General features: G+C 39.4%; 1 protein-coding gene across 10 annotated transcripts in view; it reads right to left on the bottom strand.

Annotated features, from left to right (window-relative positions):
• The window catches only part of GRAMD1C (GRAM domain containing 1C), a 50,957-nt gene that overhangs the window by 14,992 nt on the left and 15,309 nt on the right, over positions 1 to 20,656 (bottom strand). For 6 of the 10 annotated variants that reach the window (XM_088158914.1, XM_088158916.1, XM_014878608.2 and 3 more), the window contains exons 3-9: positions 18,279 to 18,363; positions 15,877 to 15,980; positions 14,016 to 14,111; positions 12,791 to 12,871; positions 6,382 to 6,500; positions 5,052 to 5,172; positions 1,240 to 1,399 (exon numbers count right to left, since the gene is read on the bottom strand). In XM_088158914.1, coding sequence (XP_088015040.1) covers positions 1,240 to 1,399; positions 5,052 to 5,172; positions 6,382 to 6,500; positions 12,791 to 12,871; positions 14,016 to 14,111; positions 15,877 to 15,980; positions 18,279 to 18,363 — 766 coding nt within the window. The remainder of the gene's footprint in view (positions 1 to 1,239; positions 1,400 to 5,051; positions 5,173 to 6,381; positions 6,501 to 12,790; positions 12,872 to 14,015; positions 14,112 to 15,876; positions 15,981 to 18,278; positions 18,364 to 20,656) is intronic. The other 4 variants (XM_088158912.1, XM_088158917.1, XM_088158918.1 and 1 more) reach the window with 4 other exon arrangements.

Here is a 20,656-nt window from a genome sequence, read left to right as displayed (position 1 = left end):
AAACTCACAACTTGAAGGCAGCCAACTCAATCCACAGCTCTGAAAGCTTTCCTGGACACCTCAACAATCCCCCCATAACGACACCTGCAAACAACTTCAGCTGTCAACTCTGAAATGGCAAGACAAAATTTCTCAGTGAGATTAAGAACTGGCCTCAAGTAACTAATTGAGGTCAATTCTTAATCTGAGAAATTATTAACTAACAATTAACTGTTCTATTCCTGCCAGCAAGGGATGAAGTATGTTCTGTTTGCACATGAAAGAAATATACAGCTCCTACTGAGCACAGTACTACTGTTTGGGTTGACTGTCCTTTATTTGCTTACCACAATATAACCTTGGAACTAATACAGGTTGGGCACACTTTGCTTGAAAGGCATTTACAGAATCCAAGATTCAGATACTACAGAATATCCACCAAAGTTCAATGAGATGTCTGAACAACTACAGCCCTTTGGCACAGAAAACTTCCTCCAGGTAAGTGAAAATCTCACCACAGAAAGCAAGAACGTGTCAGGGGCTACTGTGGGACCACAGGACAAGCACCCACAGACCTCAGCACAAGTCTGTCATCCAGGTACCTGAGTTCCTTTTATCTTGTACTGGGTAATGAGATATGAGTTATGAGGCTGATATTTTAGGATCCATTAAGATATTGTTTGCACAGAGAGTGTGCAAAGAATCTGCTGCAAGATATCCATTAAGGTTTTTCATTTTCAGATCAGATTCAGAATATGCACAATACTCTCCTGAAAGTGGAGAGGTTGTGTTTCCTTGGGCTTTCAATAAGTTCCTCAGTTTACTCCACCAATAACAATGAAGCCCATAAGCCTTAAGAAAGTATAAGCGTAAAGAAGAGGGGGTTGGGGGAATCTTTCAGAAACTTAAGAACAGCATGAAATGTTTTCCCTTAGTTTCAAAGAAATGCAAACAAAGGAAAGAAACATCTTTAAAGTTAACACCACCTCATTGTCAATAAATTTTTAGTTTAATCTGTTGGCAACTCTCTATCCACCAGAAGAGAGAAAGAAAAATCACAATTTTCTTGTTTCTATTCTAAACACCCAACAACTTTTTTCTCCCCCCAGAAACTAAGATAAAAAACGTTTTTGCTGCAATTCTGTGAAACAAATAGGCAAACAAGTTTCATAAGATCAGAAGATCTCTAACTTTCTCCACAAGTGAGATTCAACACCAAAGTCATGTTGTCTTACAGATCCCAACTGTTAAGAGATTTACCTTCTTCACTATCTGAAGCACTGCTCTTCTCTGGAAGATTTTCATTCTCATTAAGGTCCAAGGACTTTTCTAAAGACCTGCTCCTAACTAGCTTAGCAGGTTTCCTTTCTGAAGATGGAAAAGGACTCTTTATTTGCTTCTCACTTGGGGACTCCTCCACCTAAAACAACCAAGAGAAGAAAAAATATCAGTAATCAGAGACAATTCAAACAAAAAAAAGGAGAGAGAAAGCTACTTTTAAAGAAGACAGACATACAAAGTAAGCCACAAGTTCTATCTGCTCAATTACCACACAGTCAAGTGCTAATTTCCCCCTTGCTCCTCTACCTCAGCCAGCCTCTCTCCCCTTTATTTAAATATTTAACTAAACTCTGATAACAAGAAATGTACTTATTTTTATGTACTCTTGGTACCAAGAGCTCCCTTAAATAGGACAGTCCTCTCACACCCATCTGCACAGTTTGGGCCCCTTCTCTGCTTCGACATTATCATTTATAAATTCATTAATCTTACACAGATTTACTTTGTATTCATCAGGTTACTTTTTTCCTAACGTTTAGCAAGGGTCCAACAACCCAGAGGGGAAGCACAATGAAAGAGGCAGGGTACCCTTCTCTTTCAGCAAGATTAGATTACCCCAACGACAGATCTGAAAAGTTCTTATTTTGTAAGAAATCATCACCCTTTGAAAAAAGAAGTTTTAAAATACTATCTAGAGCCATCCTACCTATAAAATGTTACTTCTCACAAAGCAAGCAATGGAGTATCATTTGCCATCTCCAATATATAAGCAGGAAGGAAATCCCCCCGAACATCAGTCACTGAATCAATGATGCAGCTCTTAACCTTAAAGAAGAACTGTCAGTTAAGCATATATGTCATTGCACACTTAAAGTAAATCTCCAGGGAAGCTGTATGGACAAAGTCTGTATCTCAAAAGGTCACCCAAAGAGCTTGGCTACCAACTTTGATTCAATCAGTTTTCATTCTAAATCTCTCCTCAAGGCCCCATTGCCACCAGTGGAACATCTGGGATCAAGATGCAATGATTGAAAGAGCACTGCATGGACCATAGTATATATGGTCAGGTCTCCTCAACTGAATTGTTCTGATTCATCTCCAAAACCAACATCCATAAAGATTATTCAGCAGTGACTCAAGAAAGCAAAAGCATCCACTGCTTGAACAGTCATCACGTACTTCCTGTACTTCTTGTTTTTTTCCAAAATAAAAACCTGTTACTTTTTTGTGCAGCAAAGGACTATTAGGAGGTCAATGGCTCAAAAAAAGACAGGCATAAATCTGATTGCAGTATAAGCAGACAAGAGTACTCCTTCAGGGTCAAAAACTTAAAAAGGAAGACTGAATCAGAAAAACAGATCAGTTTACAAATGTTCCAATTGAGAGAAGCTGCCATGTAAGTTATACCCAGTCACATAACAGGATCTAGGACTGAACCAACATTAAATGTCAAAATACCAATAAAGATGGAAGTCAAAAATGAGCTAGTTGTGACAGAACAGTCTAAAAATTGACACACCGATCCAGCACAAACCCAAGGAACTATCATAGCATTTTGTCAACAATCAGGGATCTAGTAAAGTGGGGTTCCCACCAGCAGCATAAGAGCAGCCCATTATGCCATGAGCAGAACAGGAAAGCCAGGCTCAAGTCAAAAGACAAAAGCAAAAGCTCTTAAAAAAAAAAAAAAAAAAAAAAAAAAAAAAAAAAAAGCTTTTCATAATGTCATGGAAGAAGAGATTCAAGCTGGGGCTGGAATTAAAGATGTATAATTTATTCCCTATTGTACATTTATCTCCTGAACTAGTCCAGTACTGCTAAGCTCTGTGCCAAGGCTTTTTTGATTATCAGCCTGTGAACAGCAAGATCTGGGATTGGAAGGCCTCCCTACAAGGGATGGAGGGAAGACAATGGTTGCAAAAACAGGCAACAAGGTGGCTCCCACATTCACATGTACTGAGAGGCAGATGAGCCATGACCGGTGTTCCACACAGACTTTCCTCAATCAACTACAGACAGTCATTAACAATATTTTTTTCAAGGTAAGCCAAATACTAGACCAAATCCCTCCACTACTCAGATCTTCCTGTTATGAGAGCTTATGAGGGGAGTTTAAGCCTGTTTCCCTCCAGTTTTTGGAAGGTGGTTAAGTGTGCTTTGTGTCATCACTGTGATGGCTTCTAGCCACCACTAAGCACTACTGCCTCCTCCTACTGCCTTTGTGGCTCTACAAAATATGCTGCAATCCTGGGGCTGTGGAAAGAGCATGGACATTCTTGAGTAATGCCAAGTGACACATACAGCTAAACAAAATCATTGTGCATTTTAGCTACCCTGAAACAGTAAACTAAATAGTTTAGTTACACATTTATCAAGACTGCACTTTTACACTATAATTCAAATACTTTTCAGAGGCAATTTATTCAATGCAGAATCCTGGCATTTTTACAGACCAGATCCCCAGGCATTCCTCCTTACCAAGATGTCCAATTAGATTTAGCACCTGCAAGAGACATCTTGGGGTGTGGCTTCTTTTCCAGGCACAGCAATTATTTTTAATGGCTTGTTCTTGAGCAAATATGATTTACGAGTCCAAACTAAGGCTACCTGTGTAGATTTTTTGTTATCCCAAACAGACCACATTTCAGCAGCCAGTCCTCTCAGTTCTCTCTCCAAAAATCTTGTTTTATACTGCTATGGTTTCCATGCGGAATACCCATCACTCAAGCAACTAAGCTTTAAACATTTGAGGAACACCAATACTGTTTGCTGGATATGAGTCTCTAGCAATTAACTTGGATTTTGGCAAAACTATTTAAATCCTACTTAACCTCCAGATCAGTTCTAGCAAGTGACAAAAGCCAAAAGATTTAAATGGTAGTAAAAACTATTAAAATAATCTCCTTTCTTCCTTCCCCAAATTCTCCAAAGTAAAACCAACAATTAAGTACTCAACCCTAGTGAAGCTTACTAAAAATGCATTAGTGTTTTATTTACTTTTCCAAGATGTTTGGGATACCTAATAACCAAGAGAAAATACCTGCAACTTTTTAGGACTAGAGGTGCACACAGGAACCCCAGAAACTGTGCTAGACACTGTGCCATCTCAGGTATCACTACTAAAGCACTTGCTGTTCACACCAGCCAAACACACTCACAAATTCATACAACATGAATGAACATGAGTGAGGCATTCATGCTTGTTCAGTTGTATGAACCCAAGGCATCAAGGTGAAATTCATCCTTATTATAGCAAGTGTAGGGGTTTTCTCCCTCCTTCTGAAGCATTAAAAAAGGGTTTCATATATTCACAACAGCAGACTAACTGACCTTTGAAGGCAAGGATGACAAAGTGTAACTACTCTTCAATAACCCCTATGCATAGGAGAGACAGTAATATAAAAGGAGATATCTTTTTAAATGACAAATAGCACAAGCAAGAAAGCATTGAAAGTGAAAAAGGCATTACTTTCAAAAAGCACTTGGGTAAAAAACAAATATGGTCCCCTTGGGAATAAGAAAAAAAAACAAGAAATCTTGTTTTTACAGGAAAAAGAAAAAACAGACCAGGGCATAAGCCTCAGCATTGCAGCCAGGCTGTGCAGCAAATTAGCAACAGCACTGCTAAAGCTCCCACCAACAATACTCTTATGAAGAATTTTGCTCATTTTCAAATTTAAGAAACAATCTTGACTTCCCAAAGACGTTTTTGGAAGTTACAAATCTCCATTCATCCTATGCATATATGCTTATCAGCCATAAACAGCAAGAAAGGCTGTGTCAGCACTTACTCCTGGCAACATGTGTCTGTTGAGTGACTCTCCTTCTGTTTGAAGCATGGGCTCACGAACTAAACCAATCATTTTGGGTAGTTTTTCATCCCTTTCTCCAGAATCATCACATATGCTGGATCTGTCCAAACCAAGAAGGAAGATATCTTTGGAGATATAAGCGCTGAGAAATCCAAGAAAGCATCTCGTGTATTTTGCATTGAAAACATGGCTGTTCAGATAACATTAAAAACTACCAAGTCATTCTTCCCACATACAGCTCATCAATACCAAGCCATTTTCCTCATTCCAGCCACCTCTCAGAAGATTCAGCTTCTGATCATAAGGTTAATAAAACCAAGAAAATGAGTGCTGTGGGAAATGAGGAAACAGATATAGCTTGTAACTAATTTGGAAAGAAAATGTTTTAAGGAAGTGTCAGAAAATATTTTTTCCTGCATTACTTATTCCGAAGTTGCAGAGCTGTGACTTTTTAACAGAAAAAACCCAAAACATAACAAAAAAACAAAAAAACCCAAGCAAACCCAAAACAAAAACCAAACCAATCAAACAAAAAAAATATGTTCTATTAAATATTTTCTGATATTTTGAAGCCTGTAATGAACTCGACATTTTTCTCACGAACATACTCAGATAATATAGGATTGAAGAGACACAAATTACATTGTTCAGTTTTTTAGAGTCATGCTTACTTACACAGAGATATGTAAAGTGCTGTTATTAGGTTGACACTGGCAGGTCATAAATCAGTTCACATTTGTTCAAAAGAATCAAGGCAATTCTTTCAAAAAAACCACATAATTATTATCATAATTATTCCATCTTATTATATTATTATTCCTGTTTCTTAATTTAAGCTGAGGACAACACAGAAATAAACTAAGACCTCAGATATCAGGCGAACAAGGCCAAACAAGTATTTCAGCCCCCACAGAGGAGGAGAAGAAAAAAAGCTTCTGAACCATAATATAGCTACATTCTATTCAAACGTTCCAAACTGTTGAAGGGTGTACAGGTGCTGACTAGGCGCCATCATGTGAAAAGGCTGCAATTTAAGCTACCCTATGCTGATCCCCAAGCAGATCCAGGGAGAAACAAGGTCTTCCTCTCACCTCTTCTAAGGGGCCTCAGTTGCACTGCTACTATTTCAGAAAATTCACACAGTTAAGGTTTTATGTACACTCAGTCTATGCAGTACATGCCTTTGCATAATTTTACTACAAGCTCAATCTTTCCAGTAAGGCTACAGCAGCTCTTCAGAAACCAAGTTTCTAAAAGAGAACACTGCTTCTCCCATGGTGTTTCAATAGGCTATACAGCCTCTCCTTACCGAGACTGCCCGTTGTCCTCAGACGACGAGTGGAAGCTCTCCATCTCCTCGCTGTTCAGGCCCAGCTCAGAGCCATAGCTCTGGTGCACCAGCTGCCAGAATTCTTGCTTGGTCAGCTTCTGAAACAAAGCAAGCTAGTCAGGAACCACAGTATGGGACAGTAAGGCACTGGAAGAAAAACAGCAACAAGTTTGAATTACACCACAGCCTTTAACCTCAATTCCGACAAGGACCAAAAGCATTCAGGTATCACGTTTGGAGATTGGGTTTCAGCATTTTGGGCAACTGTACTCCTGGTCTACTTCACACTCCCACTGCTCAACCAATAACACCAGGCGTAAAAAAAAAAAAAAAAAAAAAAATCATTTTAAGAAAACACACACCTGTAGCCACTTGCTTATTCACATGTCACCAATATTTTCACAGATAACTTTGAGGTACCTTGCACTTGAACTTCACTTGATATGGCACAAGGTAAGTAAGCATCCCTTTGATTCTGAACAAACTGCTTAATAGATATCCACCTGCTTCCTGAGGATGCTTGGAGTACTTTACAAATTGTGGGAGGCTAGCATTTCAGTCATTACACTGGTGTCTAGGTCAGCCAACTGTCCACTTTGCCAAGACGGGACAGGAGGTCCTCACTTTGTACTACCAGCACCCTCTTTTATGAAAAATAGTTGCTTTTCCCCAGGATTACCTTGGCTCACCACTAAGTCTTCTCTACAGTATCTTTATCCCGTTCTATGAATTCCCGCAGCTACCAAGACATATTTGTTTTAAATCATTAGAAAAGCTAGGAGCTGAAAGTAATACAACACTCATATCTGCAAAGTAAGCAATGAGTTCCAAAGTCCGCCTTGGCTGTAAAGGGCTGAGAGGCGAAAAAAAAAAAAAAAAAAAAAAAAGAGAAAGGGAAGAAAAGGTTTTGGTGTTTAATAGAGCTCAGAAAGCAATACTAGCGATCTTAAAACAGGAGACACCACTCCGGAAAATGTGCCTCGGCCACCATCCATATTGATCAAGGGAACAGGACTGTGCTAATGAGGTAGTAACACAAGTAGTGCTTACTATTTGCATGAAACGATGACATTAAATACCCATGCATTATTTAAAGCGCCTTTAAATGATCCTCTCCACCCGCTTGGTTCACCTGTAGAGTGTTAGTTACAGAACCCGCAATTTTAGACAGGACACGGAGGAGCTGACCCGCAGCGCAGGATGTAAATGCGCGCCCACAGCCGACCCGGCACTCCCCGCGCCCCGTCCCGCTCCGCGACCCACCTGGCGCGTCCCGCCGAGCAGCGCTGCTCCCGGGACAGCCCCCCTCCCGCCGGGAGCCGCCGCCGGCGCCGCCGCGCTCCCACTTCCTGCTGGGCGGCGGCGCCGGGGCCCGGCCGGGGCCGCCCCACCGCCCGCGTCGGGCCCGCGGCAGCGCCTTCCCCGGCTGCGGCCGCCGGCCCGTGGCGGGACCGAACCAATCTCGGCTCTCGCCGCCGGGCCGGGCCCCACGGGGGTCCCGCCGCGTCCCGGGCTGCATCGCATCGCACAGGAGCCGCTCCCCCCGAGGGCCGGGACAAACAGCCCAATTCAGGGGACGAGGAAGGGCTTTTCCCTCGGGTATTTTCCAGCACAGCACGGTTTCGGGCGTTTCAAAAAGCAGCTGGCAACAAGCACCCTATTGGCAGAGATCAGTTTCAAGGCATTTAATCCTAGCGAGGGCAAAGTAAACATTAAAACACAAAACACACCTATAAAGCAAGGGTCATAGCAGCTAATGCCAGCCTCCCTCTGCAAGGGGGTTTGTTGTACAGAGCAATGCAGTGCTGAAACACGTGCATCCACTTACAGCCTTAGAATGCCTGGGGAAAGTATCTTCTGGAGCAATAAACTCATAACCACAAACAACTATCTGCAGTTCTTATGAAATGGCCAAAAAACAGGGGTGGGCATTACATGGTTTCAAAATACAACCGAGTTGGATCTTTAGCTAGCACACCTTCCAACCAGGAATCAAAGAACAGAAACAAAGCCATTTTCATTTCTGTTGTGCGGTATTTCCAATGCCTTGATTCTCAGTCATAATGACAAAGAGCTAATGCTGCTAATTAAATTCACCGGTATATTCTGCCTATGGCCAAATCAGTCTGCCCTTATACAGTCAGACCAATACTTCAAGGAAATCAGAGAAGCTTTTCAGCTTCTATAAAAGAATCTATAAAGCTGTTTCCTGTTGTTTTGTAAAAGCAATGTTACCAACTTCTGCTTCTAAAACGGAATAATTGAGCAGACTGCAAGAATCCTTAGCTCAGCTAGATATGAGTTCTTAGTGGTCCCAAGCCAAAATCAAACGAAACTTGCTTTATTGTATCAGAAAGAGTCAGTTCTGAAAGCAAAGAAGGGCATAAATTTTCAGGGTCAGACTTCTGCTTCTGAGAGGATGGCTCAGAGAAGCTGTGAAGCTTGAAAGGTGAAATCCAAACCTGAATTACTTTGCCCATTCAAGGTGATAGCCTACATTGAGTTTTTCCTCAGCTCTCTTTGTATACAAAAACAAAGATTCCAAGAAGCAGCTGGGATACACTTTTGTCTTTTCATGCAGAGCGCAGATCTTTGCTTCATGCCAGACAAAGCGGTGTCATGGCACAAGCAATACTACAGAGTACCACCGACAGAAGCAAAGCCGATGATTTTTACCCTCTATGGACAAATGTAGAAATAAGAGCAAGACCTGCAATACAGGTTGACTAAAGAGACAATCACCACACTCGTGCCAGGCAACTCTGATACAGGGTTCTGATACAGAGTTCTGTTTGCAGAACAGGGGACAGAAACAGCAAACTCTCCCCCTAACTGCCTAAATAAGAAGCTCAGAATCAAACCAAGCCTTCTTTCATCTCTTTAATTAATCTTGTTGTACACTACACAAAGGTGCAAATAAGCATTTCTTTTCACAACCTTCCCTGAGAAACTGCTGGGGAAGGCTGATCTGTCCAGGGAGATGTTTGCCCCAGGAAGCCCAGCTGATCAGAAATTCTGGTCCCTTCTCACACCTTTAGACTTACCTGCTACAATGTCTCCGGAGACAGGTGCAAATCTCTACCCAGCAAAGCAAAAGAAGAACAATAGGAAAAAAAAAATCCAACTCTAAGGCAGAGGACTCATGGGAATTGAGACCAATTAAGTTAAGATCTTGTTCCATTAGAAATAAGGAGCATTGTGTTTGTTTGGGATTTGAATGACCTGCCTAATTACATTTTAATTTGTTCCTTCTCCCTTAAACTTGAAGGATATTTGACACCCATAAAGTTTAGGAAAATAAAGCAAAACTGTGAATGGCACCACTCTTATTACTAATAGCAGCCATGAATAAATTTATTGTACTAAGTTGGAAAGCCCACTGCAAAACAGGATTTTTGGCTGATTTTATAAACTTAAGTATTATTGAAAGCTGCAGTGGCTATGGAAGCAGCTATCTGTTTTATCAAGACTGGTGTCATGTCTCTTCCAGTCCTGCATTAATGATTCCTTATTTTCCATGATGCTGGGTCATTTAAAATACAATGGCAAGGTAAAAAGCCTACAAGACTCACTCTGCACACATTTTCCAACAGGGACAGGAAAAAGAAAAGTGCAATTTTCCTTCAAAGAAAAGTCTTTGCATGGGCATTCAAATAATAAGAAGCCTAAGGAAGGCCCATATTAAGAGGAAAGTACCCACTGATTCGCAGAGGAACTAAAGTTGAAGGGCACCAAAGACACTATAACATATTCTGAGCAAGATCTGAAGAAGTTACGAGCTACAGAATTGTAACTGAGCTAAAAGGTACTAGGAGTCCTGCCAGAGCAGTGGTTCAAAGCTGAGGGAAAACATCTTGATGGATGAAGTAAGTTTAAGCCTAGAATAGCATGTAACCATTTGCTGGTTTTCTTGCACAGCGCAAGTCACTTCTAAGAGAAAGGCAGACTTGTCAAAGGACTACTTGTTCAACCACCTAGGATATGCAATACTTGAGAGGTACAAGGCAGAACAGCCACCAGATGGAGATCTGAGAAAGGATATGAGGCTGACCCCACCAAGAAGTTCTGCAGGTGGTGAAAGCGTAAGATTTATCAGGTAAAGCAGATGGGTCACTCCTCAGAGGTGAGTCTTCATAGCACAAAATCTATGCTCACAAATGCTGAAGAGACCAGGGCCTGAAAATTACCTCTGCACAGACATGATCTCAAGCAAATGTAATTCCAGTCACCTGGATCCAAATCCTGAAAATTGGGTATTATTCACCATCAGGTGGGGCAATCCAGCACTGTGACATCCATACTCAGAGTTATACTTCTGATGACAAATTTATTTCATAATTTAACAGTTGGATGTAATCTCCAGGACTAGAAGATGTGCTCCAGAATATAACCAAGCTATTCACAGGCTTTAAAACATTTAGCTATTTACAGATGAAACATTAAAACCAGCTCCTTTTAGAAATGGTTCCAGAGTGAGATTTGTTTTTGTCAAAAGCCTTAAATTCTGATGGCATCCCTTTGATCACTGAAGCCAGGAACACCAAACTGTACATAGTCAGGCATTGTATTCCATGGCAAGGCCTCAGGTGCATGAGACATTTTCCAAATGTATGCTGTTCCTGACATTGGAGTGGTGGGAATACGACAGCAAAACGGCTGGAAAACACCAAGGGCTCTCTTTTAGTATTAGTTCAGTAGACAGCTGCCATTCCAGTAGTATCACTGGATTCAGCTCCAGCAACTTCAGTTTCTATTATCAACTCCATAGTGCCCCTTTATAGCTTTATCTAGTAAAGAAGATAATAAAGAAGGCTGCCAGGTGACTCAAACACATTCGAGCAGAGAATCACAAGTCATTACTACATTTCAGAAGCAGGAGCTCAACCTAATAGAAATCCTGTTTCAATAATAGTTACAAACATACTACATTAAAAAGTCCTACACACATCTCATGACCATGTTCCATTTTACAACTGAGAACCCCAAGCAGAAATTCTCAAAGACAGATTTATATCTTTTAACATAATTCAGTAAGGATGCAAGCAAGCTAAGAGCAAGATATGATAAAATAATAAGGATAGTTCCCAAGCTTCTCAAATGCATTGGTTCCTAAAACCTGCTGGCTTAATTAATCTCATCTTGCATGCAGTCCATGCTTCCTGCTTTCTTATCTATCCTTTAGCTACTACTCTAATGTGGAAAAATGATCCTAATATGACACTCATTTCAGTGTCACAGAGAAGAAACACACAAGAAAAACTAATACAGAACAGTACAAAGCTTGTTACCTCTGTTCCAGCCCTAGGACAGGTTTGTATACCTGAATGTCTACACACTGACCCTCCAGCACCACAAACTAATCAACTGAATAATGCAAGTATCATTTCTCACAAACTCTGCACAATGAGAGAAAGCAGGGTTACTCCCAGTTGTACATTCCAGTTAAAAGGTGACATAGTACGTTGTGGCTGGATTCAAGACAAGATGGTTATGAAGTTACAATTAAATAGTATTTGATTTGGGGGACAAGAGATTTGCAAGAAACACTGGTTTTGCCTTAAATAGCACTTCTTTTTATTTTCAGCTTTTGTTTTGACAAAACGTGCTCTAGTCTGCCCTAAAATTCATCTAACAAAAAGAAAAAAGTGTAGCTACTACATTTAAGTAACAGAACACCTTTAAACCTTTGGGGATCATTGCACTGTTATATATGAATATTTTGGAATGTAATTTCAACTGTGTTAAAATATTTAAACAATGAGAGACATAAACAGGAAGGAACTGGTTTATGAAAGTTGTCTTTCTTACAGTGATGTGGTGCAAGAGCGTCATTCCATTTTGAGAAAGATTAGCTGAAGTATCCACAAATTGCAATATAATTAAGCTAACTAGCCGAAATTGCCAAAATACATTTCCATATCATACAGCCTGCCTTAATTGCATTTATTCAAGGTCAGCAGAGTTGTAATGAGCTGGCTGGCAAGGATTCAGCTAACCTGAGAAGGAGTTTTGGCCTTTTTCCTTGAAAGTTTTCACTGAGAAAACCTCTTGCCTTTTTGATCACAAATTAGGCACAGAAAATGTGAAGCAAATGCATATCAATTTAGTAACATATGCTTGAGCTCGTAGTGAAGAGAAGCATGCAACCTATATGCAAAGACAAACTCCTCCTTCAAGAGCAGACTTGTAGGTGGCAGTCTGAGAAGGAAAAGATAAGAATTTTGTCTGTGATCTGAAGTACAAGGAACCAAAGCAGAACATCAGATTAGAATTCCAATTCAGAAAGGAAAAGCTAACTTCAAGTCTCTTATTCTCCAGAGGCACATCTGTCTACATTAGAAAGTTTATTTGATTGCTTAACCACAGATACTGATGCAGACAAGCTTACCTTATCCAGCAACACATTCTGCCACAAACGGAAGATACTGAGGTAGCTTCTGTCTCGTGCACTGAATGACGTGAAGAAAAACTGCAGAAAAAAAAACAAGCTCACATGTAGCTATTTTCAAGAATCCCAGAATACTTCCTTGTATCTTGAATATCCCAAGGTTGTCAGTAACAGCTTGCCTCATTTCACATTCAACAAACCTGGGGTGTATTCCTCAGGTTCCTGAGTTTGTATCACTTTCAGTGAGTAAGATTATGCCCCCCAGTGTCCACACAGTATATGAAGACACTTGCTGTTCTGGCCATGTGACTATCCTTGGCATAAGGGAATAACTTATCATCAACTTAAACACGCTTAAATTTTTCCCACAGGAGGTTGAACAAATCAGAAATACATATACTTGTTTCTTCCAGGCAACAGCTATTTCCATTCTTCTGCCACATAAGCCTCTTACTAAGATTTTCACACAAGATGATGTGAAATTAAAATAATTAAAATATTAGATCAAATTATATGCATAATTTCAAGTATTAAAATCTTTCCCATTGGAAAGTTGGGGGTTTTGTTAGCAAAGAAGTCTATCTTTCTTGTCAATGAAAGTTAATACTAGATGAATTGAGAGGAAACAGCCAAATATGAGGAATCACAGTTGCTTCCCAAAGAACAGGTCCAGGTTCACTGTGGAAAGCTCTGTTCTTTGCCAAGAATTATTATTTTCAAGGCACTTATAGAAGAACTAATCACAATGTGTATTGCATATAAGACACTGCATTATGCTTTTCATTTTTTCAAATACACACTCAAAAACTTCATTTCCTAGCCTATGTTCTGGGGTAAATTTCTCCATTACTTGAAACCTATGACATCACAGTCCTTCTGTTTTCAGTAGTCTTCTTCAAGGAGCACTTGAAATCCAGCGACTTTGATATTTTTCCAGTGTGAAGAACATACATTCTAAATGCATGCTTTGAATTTTAGTTTTTCTTTGAATAGGTGAGACAAACTCTCCTGGTTACTGTATCAACAGCACAAAGGGATTCTGCAGTCAAACTGGAGTTGAATTATCAAGCAAACATGCAGAGGGACCAAACCTAAGTCTGCCTTCTAATCCCAATCACATTTAAACATTTGACAGGGAAGTTACTTATGCAAATGTAGACTAAAACAAGTGCTGTGTTCTGGACTCTGTAATTTAGCAAGAACATATTTAAAACCAGCTTTTCACCTTCTCTCCTTTTGTTGCTATTTGTATGGCATTTGGAATGAGACGAGCAGTCTTCTCCTTTGTCATGAAAGTGATATCCTTCAAAGCAATAGAAATCTAAGCAGAAACACATTTAATAAGACATATTAAAAATAACTTATGACTACTTTAGAAGTTACAGAACATCCAAGAGGAACTCAAACTAACCCCAAACCCTGGAATGCAACTCAGAGGAGATCACAAAGGCAATTACTGTCTCCACTTGCTGCTTTAACAGCAAGCATTTCAAAGTAGAAGCTGAGGTGACTTAAGAGTCATCTCCTTTCACATTAGGACTAGGGAAGTAAGCTGTTCTTTCCACTTTTCTTCCACTCCTCTAGCCACAATCCCAACCAAACACAAATCACAGATCTGAAAGTCAATCCCAATCAGAATTCTATATATAAGGCAGGACCTAGATGAGAGAGACCAGATTACAGACTTATCTCACAAAAGTTTACAATATAGTCCATTTTCAAAATTTTATTTGCAGTCTAGTCACTGCAGGAAATTCTTCCTGCCTAGGCACGTTGGACTTGTATATTAGTAGTTGAAATGTTTCTGTTTAGAAGAACATGGTCTAGCTGCAAGAAGCCATTTCCTTCCAGCCTACCCCCTCTTTTCTTGAATATAAGGCTGTGCTGCCTTAGAGAAAGCATAGAGAAAGGAAGAACATACAGCTCTAACTTGTTTTTTCCCCTGCGTGAGCAGAAAGTTCTCCCTCACTTACTCCCTCTCTCTTTGCAACAACATAGCCTGCTAACGAGGTCCCAAACTTGGCTCTACCACTGTAGCTGATGAGCTCAGATTGCCTAAAGGTATTGCTGAAGATACCACTCTGCTATACAGGCAGAAACAGGTTACCAGGATGTGTGCTGTTTTGGATTAAAAAAAAAATCCAATCAGTCTTTGAATAGTTTATATACTCAAGGGTATAATTCCAAAGAGTTTACTTTTTAACTAATTTCACATCCAAAATAAGAAATATTCAATCATCAAATCCATCTGACCAAAGTAAGCTTGGTTTTCAATTAAGTATTTCTACAGTCCCTCACAGTCTTAAAAACACAAGCTATTTGTTGTTTGTCCTGTGTATTTCAGGCCACTCAAATGTGAGATACTAACTTAAGTTATAAGCAATCTCACAGTTCACAGAACATTTTGACATATCCATCCTCTGTTTGGTAGGTTATCTTCCTTATTCACTGCTTCATGCAAGTTCTACAGCAGACAGAACAACTGTTTGAATGAAAAATTTTAACTCATTAACCTAATCTGACAGAAATAAAGGGCCAACATATCACAAATATCTACCTTTGCTCGTACTGTTCAAAAGCCACAGACCACAATATGAGAACTTGCAGAAGTCATTTATCAATTCCTTTCAGCTCTTCTTAGATGCTGATATTTGCATGTAAGGCTAAGTCAAGTGAGGTTTAATACTGCAGAGTTCTTGAATAGGGTAAAACTACATACCATGCTGTGCCCTAGGACTTAAAGTAGGAAATTATGTATTACATTGCTTTATAGGACAACTTTGCATGGTAAGGAAAGGCAAATTGACATCCAGAAATGTAAAAAAGCCAGCCTTAGCATAATTCCTAAACTTCTTATGCTGAATGACTGACTGAACAGGCTTACTTCAGCATTCAGATGCTTCCATTGCTACTCTTGTGTCACAGAGAATTGATCTGCATTTCCACTCAGGGATGCAGGCTCTTTCTTGACAGCCCAGAGTTACTAGTATGAGATTGACAGGATGAGATCTGAGAGACTCTAATCCTATATCCCGATAGGATAGAACAAAGAAAATGTGGGATTCAAGTGAGCTAAGAAATCTTACTGTGGTCTCCCATCGGAAAATGTTGCTGTGGAAACAGAGCCAGTTTTCAGAGAGATACAAGCGTCCTTGCAGCAGGATATCCTTCTGGAGTGCACAGGCATAATCTATGTACAGAGAGCAAGAGCAAGTTTTTCACCCACTGACTGCAGCACAGTTGACCCAAACCTGTTAGCTAAAATGAGATGGGTATTACAAAACAATAAAAAGCCATTTCTTTCACTTCTAAGAAGTCTGTGAAAGCAGACTTGTACTGGCATCCAGATCATTGTTCTGGGAACAGCCCAAAGCCAGAGTTGATACAAGGTACATCCGTGTGAAGACAGCACTCCTTCTATCAACCCCTGTGCATTGTCTTAGTTTTTCAGAGAGGAGGTGTCAGGCAAGACCAGAAATACATGGGCGAAGTATTCATTAGTCAAACTTCAAAGCGCCTAAACAACAGAATACACAAACATTTTATAGTGCAACAGATTATACTGTCAACTCCTACATAACAGTAGTTCTGTATCTGGTATTGTCTGAGCCAGAATTTTGATTTTTGTGTACTACAAGAACAAAACAAATACAGTTCTTGTTCAAATATCAAGAAGTTCAGGAGTCCCCAACATCCTACCTTCAAGCTATATCTGCTTTTACAGAAGCTTTCATTACAATTTTTAAAATTCTCTAGCATTTTCCCCCTCAAACAATCAAGTGGAAATAAGTCTTCTTGTAACAAGAATGAGGCATGTATAGAAGCCCTTTGAGATGTAACTACAAATAGAACTACAGAAGCTTAAATCTAAAAAAGTAAGTTGCAAGTGCATATTTAAGAACAGTCAGATACCAAAATGCTGTCAGAGGAAGGCAACAGAAGTTTGAAGTTAAGGACTTGAGGAAAGAGTTACTAAGCAGCTGCATCTGACTTCTGTGGTTTTTAAGAGAGGGATTCAGACCTATAAAGGTCATCACTGGGAAAGTGATGAGCAACTCCACTCTGACCTACCTAGAAAAAAGGGAATATTAAAACAAACAGAAGAGATTAGCATTTCTCCTTCTAAGTTTTCAGAACCAGTAACTTAATATATTGCTTGAAAACAACATTTGCAGGCAAATTATAGTGGCATTCCTTTAAGCTCTCATTTAGGCAGTCTAAATAATTCCTTTCATTTTAAGAAAATAATATTTTATATAATCTTTATATACACTGCTCATTACAGTGGAATAGTTGCTTATTTTTAACAGCTGATTTAAAAACAGAAGAAGTAACAACTCTTTTAATGAACAGCAGCAAGCTATGGCTTCTGTACCAAGTTTCTCTACACAAGCAGAGGAAGAGCTCCTTGCTTGGAGGATGCAGAAAGTCATTTCAAGGAAACACTGCTTTTTATGGGGTAAAAAAAATTATAGAAAAGTAGTGGCTTTGCTTCTGATGGAACAGATTGAGATTAACCCATTACTAAATTTTTCTCTAAATCATAGGCAGTCTCTTCTTTGAAACTGTACTTCAGAGTTTGCTCCATGGCTTTCTACATCAATCAAGTGTAAGGAGAAACATCAAAATAATGCTTTGAAGTAATATCCTTTCCTTCTGTTTTACGTCCCTACTGAAGTATTTTAAAAGTGCAGAAGGCATTTCAGAGGATAACTGCCTCCTGAGGCTGGAAAAAGACACAGGGATTTAACTGCTTCAGAGCTGCTGCTTGCATACTGCAAGCATACACTAAACAGCTTCTCAATACTTAATTCTTTAAAAGTTGCATAAAATGAGAGATGAACTTTAAATAGTCACAATGCTACTCTTGTATGAAAATATACAGTATATTTGTTACACAAATACAATGCAGGCAGGTGATAAAGGAGGGAATAAGGTGCATCACTAAGCAAAGGAGGTAAGGTTATATGCTTGCCTTCTTTGTTTTCTGCAGTAGAGTGAAACAGAGCTGAAAAAGGAATATTTCAGTGCTGAGAAAAGTTATACATCATAGTTTGATATTCTCTGACACCTGCTTCTTTCCTCTCCCATTCATCTGAAAAATAGTCTTTTAAATTACAGCCACCCACCATGTCACTCAGTTCCAAGACTTACATTAATCAAGGTACTTTGGGCAAGGATATTAATTCCAGGGAGCAAGGGGAAAGTTTCTGTTAAGGATGATCTACCTAGCTAATAGAATGTCAGAAACAACATCTTTTTTTGTTCGTTTTGGGTTTTTTGTTTTGTTTTTTTCCACGAAGCAGGGAGTAGAGGACAGGAAAATGGACCTGGCTTTCCTTGAAGGTATCATGCCAGTTCAAAGACAGAAGAATAGGGAGTTATCAGCTGTAGTTAGAATTTGCCATAAAAAACCCAAAATGTTTTGACCTGACTGCAGTCTGAAGTCAAACAGAAGACAAGGACATTTTCTGTGACTACTTCTTACCTACTATGAGTCTCTCTGAGTCTGGCAGATGAGAAAACTGTCTCTTAAATTCCTCACTCCTATATTTGTAAGTGGAACTTGAGAGCTGCAACAAAGAACAATAAAAGGTTATGCAAACAGATTTATTTTTAGCCATCAACTGTCTTCATACTGGATGTGAAATTTTATCTTGAAGAACAAATGAACCTCAGAAGAGCAATAAAGAATACGTGGTATCTAAATGTGATCATTGCTGTAACTTTATGCTTACTTATGTATGAGTATTTATTTGGCACGGGTCAAACTATTTCCTGTATCAGGCCAGATGCCAGTCACAAGGCATTACAGTGCTATGACAGCAACCTGCTCCACCCATAAGGAGATGAGAGCCCTTCTGGGACTAAATATTCCAGCACAGACTAGAGTGAAGAGGCAGCAAAGCCACAATATAGAGGTGACAGAGACAAATCAAGCCCTCATGTAGGCCAATAGAACACAAGGACAGAACCTAGAACATCAATGTCTACTTGGAATAGCATTTCAGGAATACTACAATGCACTAGATTTTTCACCAGTTGCTCTAACTAGACTTGTACGAATAAAGGTAATAGTTTCCTCCAGGAAGAATGGATAGCAGCATCACCACTTCTTGATTTTGTCATGTTCTATAGTTCATCCCATTTTAAAGATATCACTGTCTATGATTTTCTTAAGATTCAAATTGGTCAGTAAACTCACAACAAAGAGGACTACTTCGATGGACTTTAATTCTTTATTCCTATAATGTGCCTGCTCCCATTCAAATTAAGAGCTTCAGCACATTCTCCAGAAAATATTCTGTGTAAAAGTCCTACTTTTCATTTTCAATCATAAGAGGATTATATTTTTCTTAACAGATACTGGAAATTTATTTTAAAGGCGGCCTTAACTAAATGCTGTATAAGGCCATTACTCAGCTGGACTCAAGCTATTACATGAAGAAATCACTTCTAAGTGTTCCTAGAACCAGGTATAAATAGATTACAAAAGCCTCTTTCAGACTTTTTTTTTAACCTTTCTAAAGATCTCAAGCACATGGATGCTATTCTCTACTTGAGCACCTATATTACTGCAAAACTTGACATTCACCATTAAACCTATCTCCACCATAAGATTAGTTGCCTTTTTTTTTTTTCTGGGAGAAGGGAGAAAGGAGGCAAAGAACCACTTTTGACTGTACGACCTTGCAGCATGCTTACTTTTGACACATTCTTGCAGCACCTTAGTTGGCCACTACCCTTTCACTATGTTTGCACTTGTCTAAAAAAACCCCCAGACAAAAACAGATTTATCTTCGGCTTGATGGTCTTCTAATAAACTAGAGCCAATAGTGCTCCCACCTCCTCAAGATTCCCACATTTTGCTCTTTTTCACCGAGGACATTGCTGCTTCTTGCAGTTGAAAAGCTCCCTGAACACCACCCTACACTCACATCCTACAATGGTCTGGCAGCATATTCTTGAGAATTGATCTCTTATGCAAGAAGAGCACAAGTGCAACCTCAAAGTCAAGTGTTTAAGTGGATGTAACACGTGAGAGCAAAGTTGCCCTGACACCGATCAGCTTTAAAAAAATGTCCGTTTACCTTCTACTACCATGAATAAAAGGAAGTCTTTATGTTTGACCTCTGTTTGAGTACATATTTGTTGTCCACTGATATTCTGAGCATTGTAATTCAAAAAGGCAACAAGGGATTGAGACAGAAAATACATCCACTCCTCCCGTTCTGAGAGAAGTAAACATGAAAGGTTTGGGTGTAGCTAAAGAGGAACATGTTAGACATGTCTCCTCTAAGCTGTAATGCCTCCAGTTATATTTCAGTTATTTCTGTGATTATAAAAATAATATTCTTGGAAAGTATGTCATCTGCTGAAGTAGGTGTGCTATGGTTTCTTGGCTTGCAATATCCAGCCCTGAAATGCACACTTTTAACTGATCATCCAAAAAAGGCATCCAATATCTCCACTGCTTTGAAGAAACCAAGTTCTTCACAATTACTCTGGAAAGAGACATAGGGAAAACATAAATATTAACTGACATCTGTAAAGTTTCCACCTGTAGTTCCAGATTCCCTATGGTTTACACACAGTCCTACCTCAGTTGACTTAAGTCTGGGCTTGTGTTGGTAATGCCAGCATATAGGGAATAAAAGAACTAGCCTGCCATGAGAGGAAAATGAAAGTCACAATTTGTGAAATCATGATTTAGGAAGCAATACTTTTAAGGAGAAATGTAGTTTCTCAAACATGCTGTATGCAAGAGATAAGAGCTAAAATTAAGTTCAGTGTTTTTGTGGTTGCAAGATGAATCAAAGAAAATAGGAGCATTACAGTGTCACAGTACATTTGTATTAGCGCCTA

The sequence above is a fragment of the Sturnus vulgaris genome, chromosome 2 (assembly GCF_052056855.1).
Source record: "Sturnus vulgaris isolate bStuVul1 chromosome 2, bStuVul1.hap1, whole genome shotgun sequence".
Lineage (NCBI taxonomy): Eukaryota > Metazoa > Chordata > Aves > Passeriformes > Sturnidae > Sturnus > Sturnus vulgaris.
The sequence above is the reverse complement of the archived record's forward strand: the minus strand, read 5'-3'. Positions and strand labels throughout refer to the sequence as shown.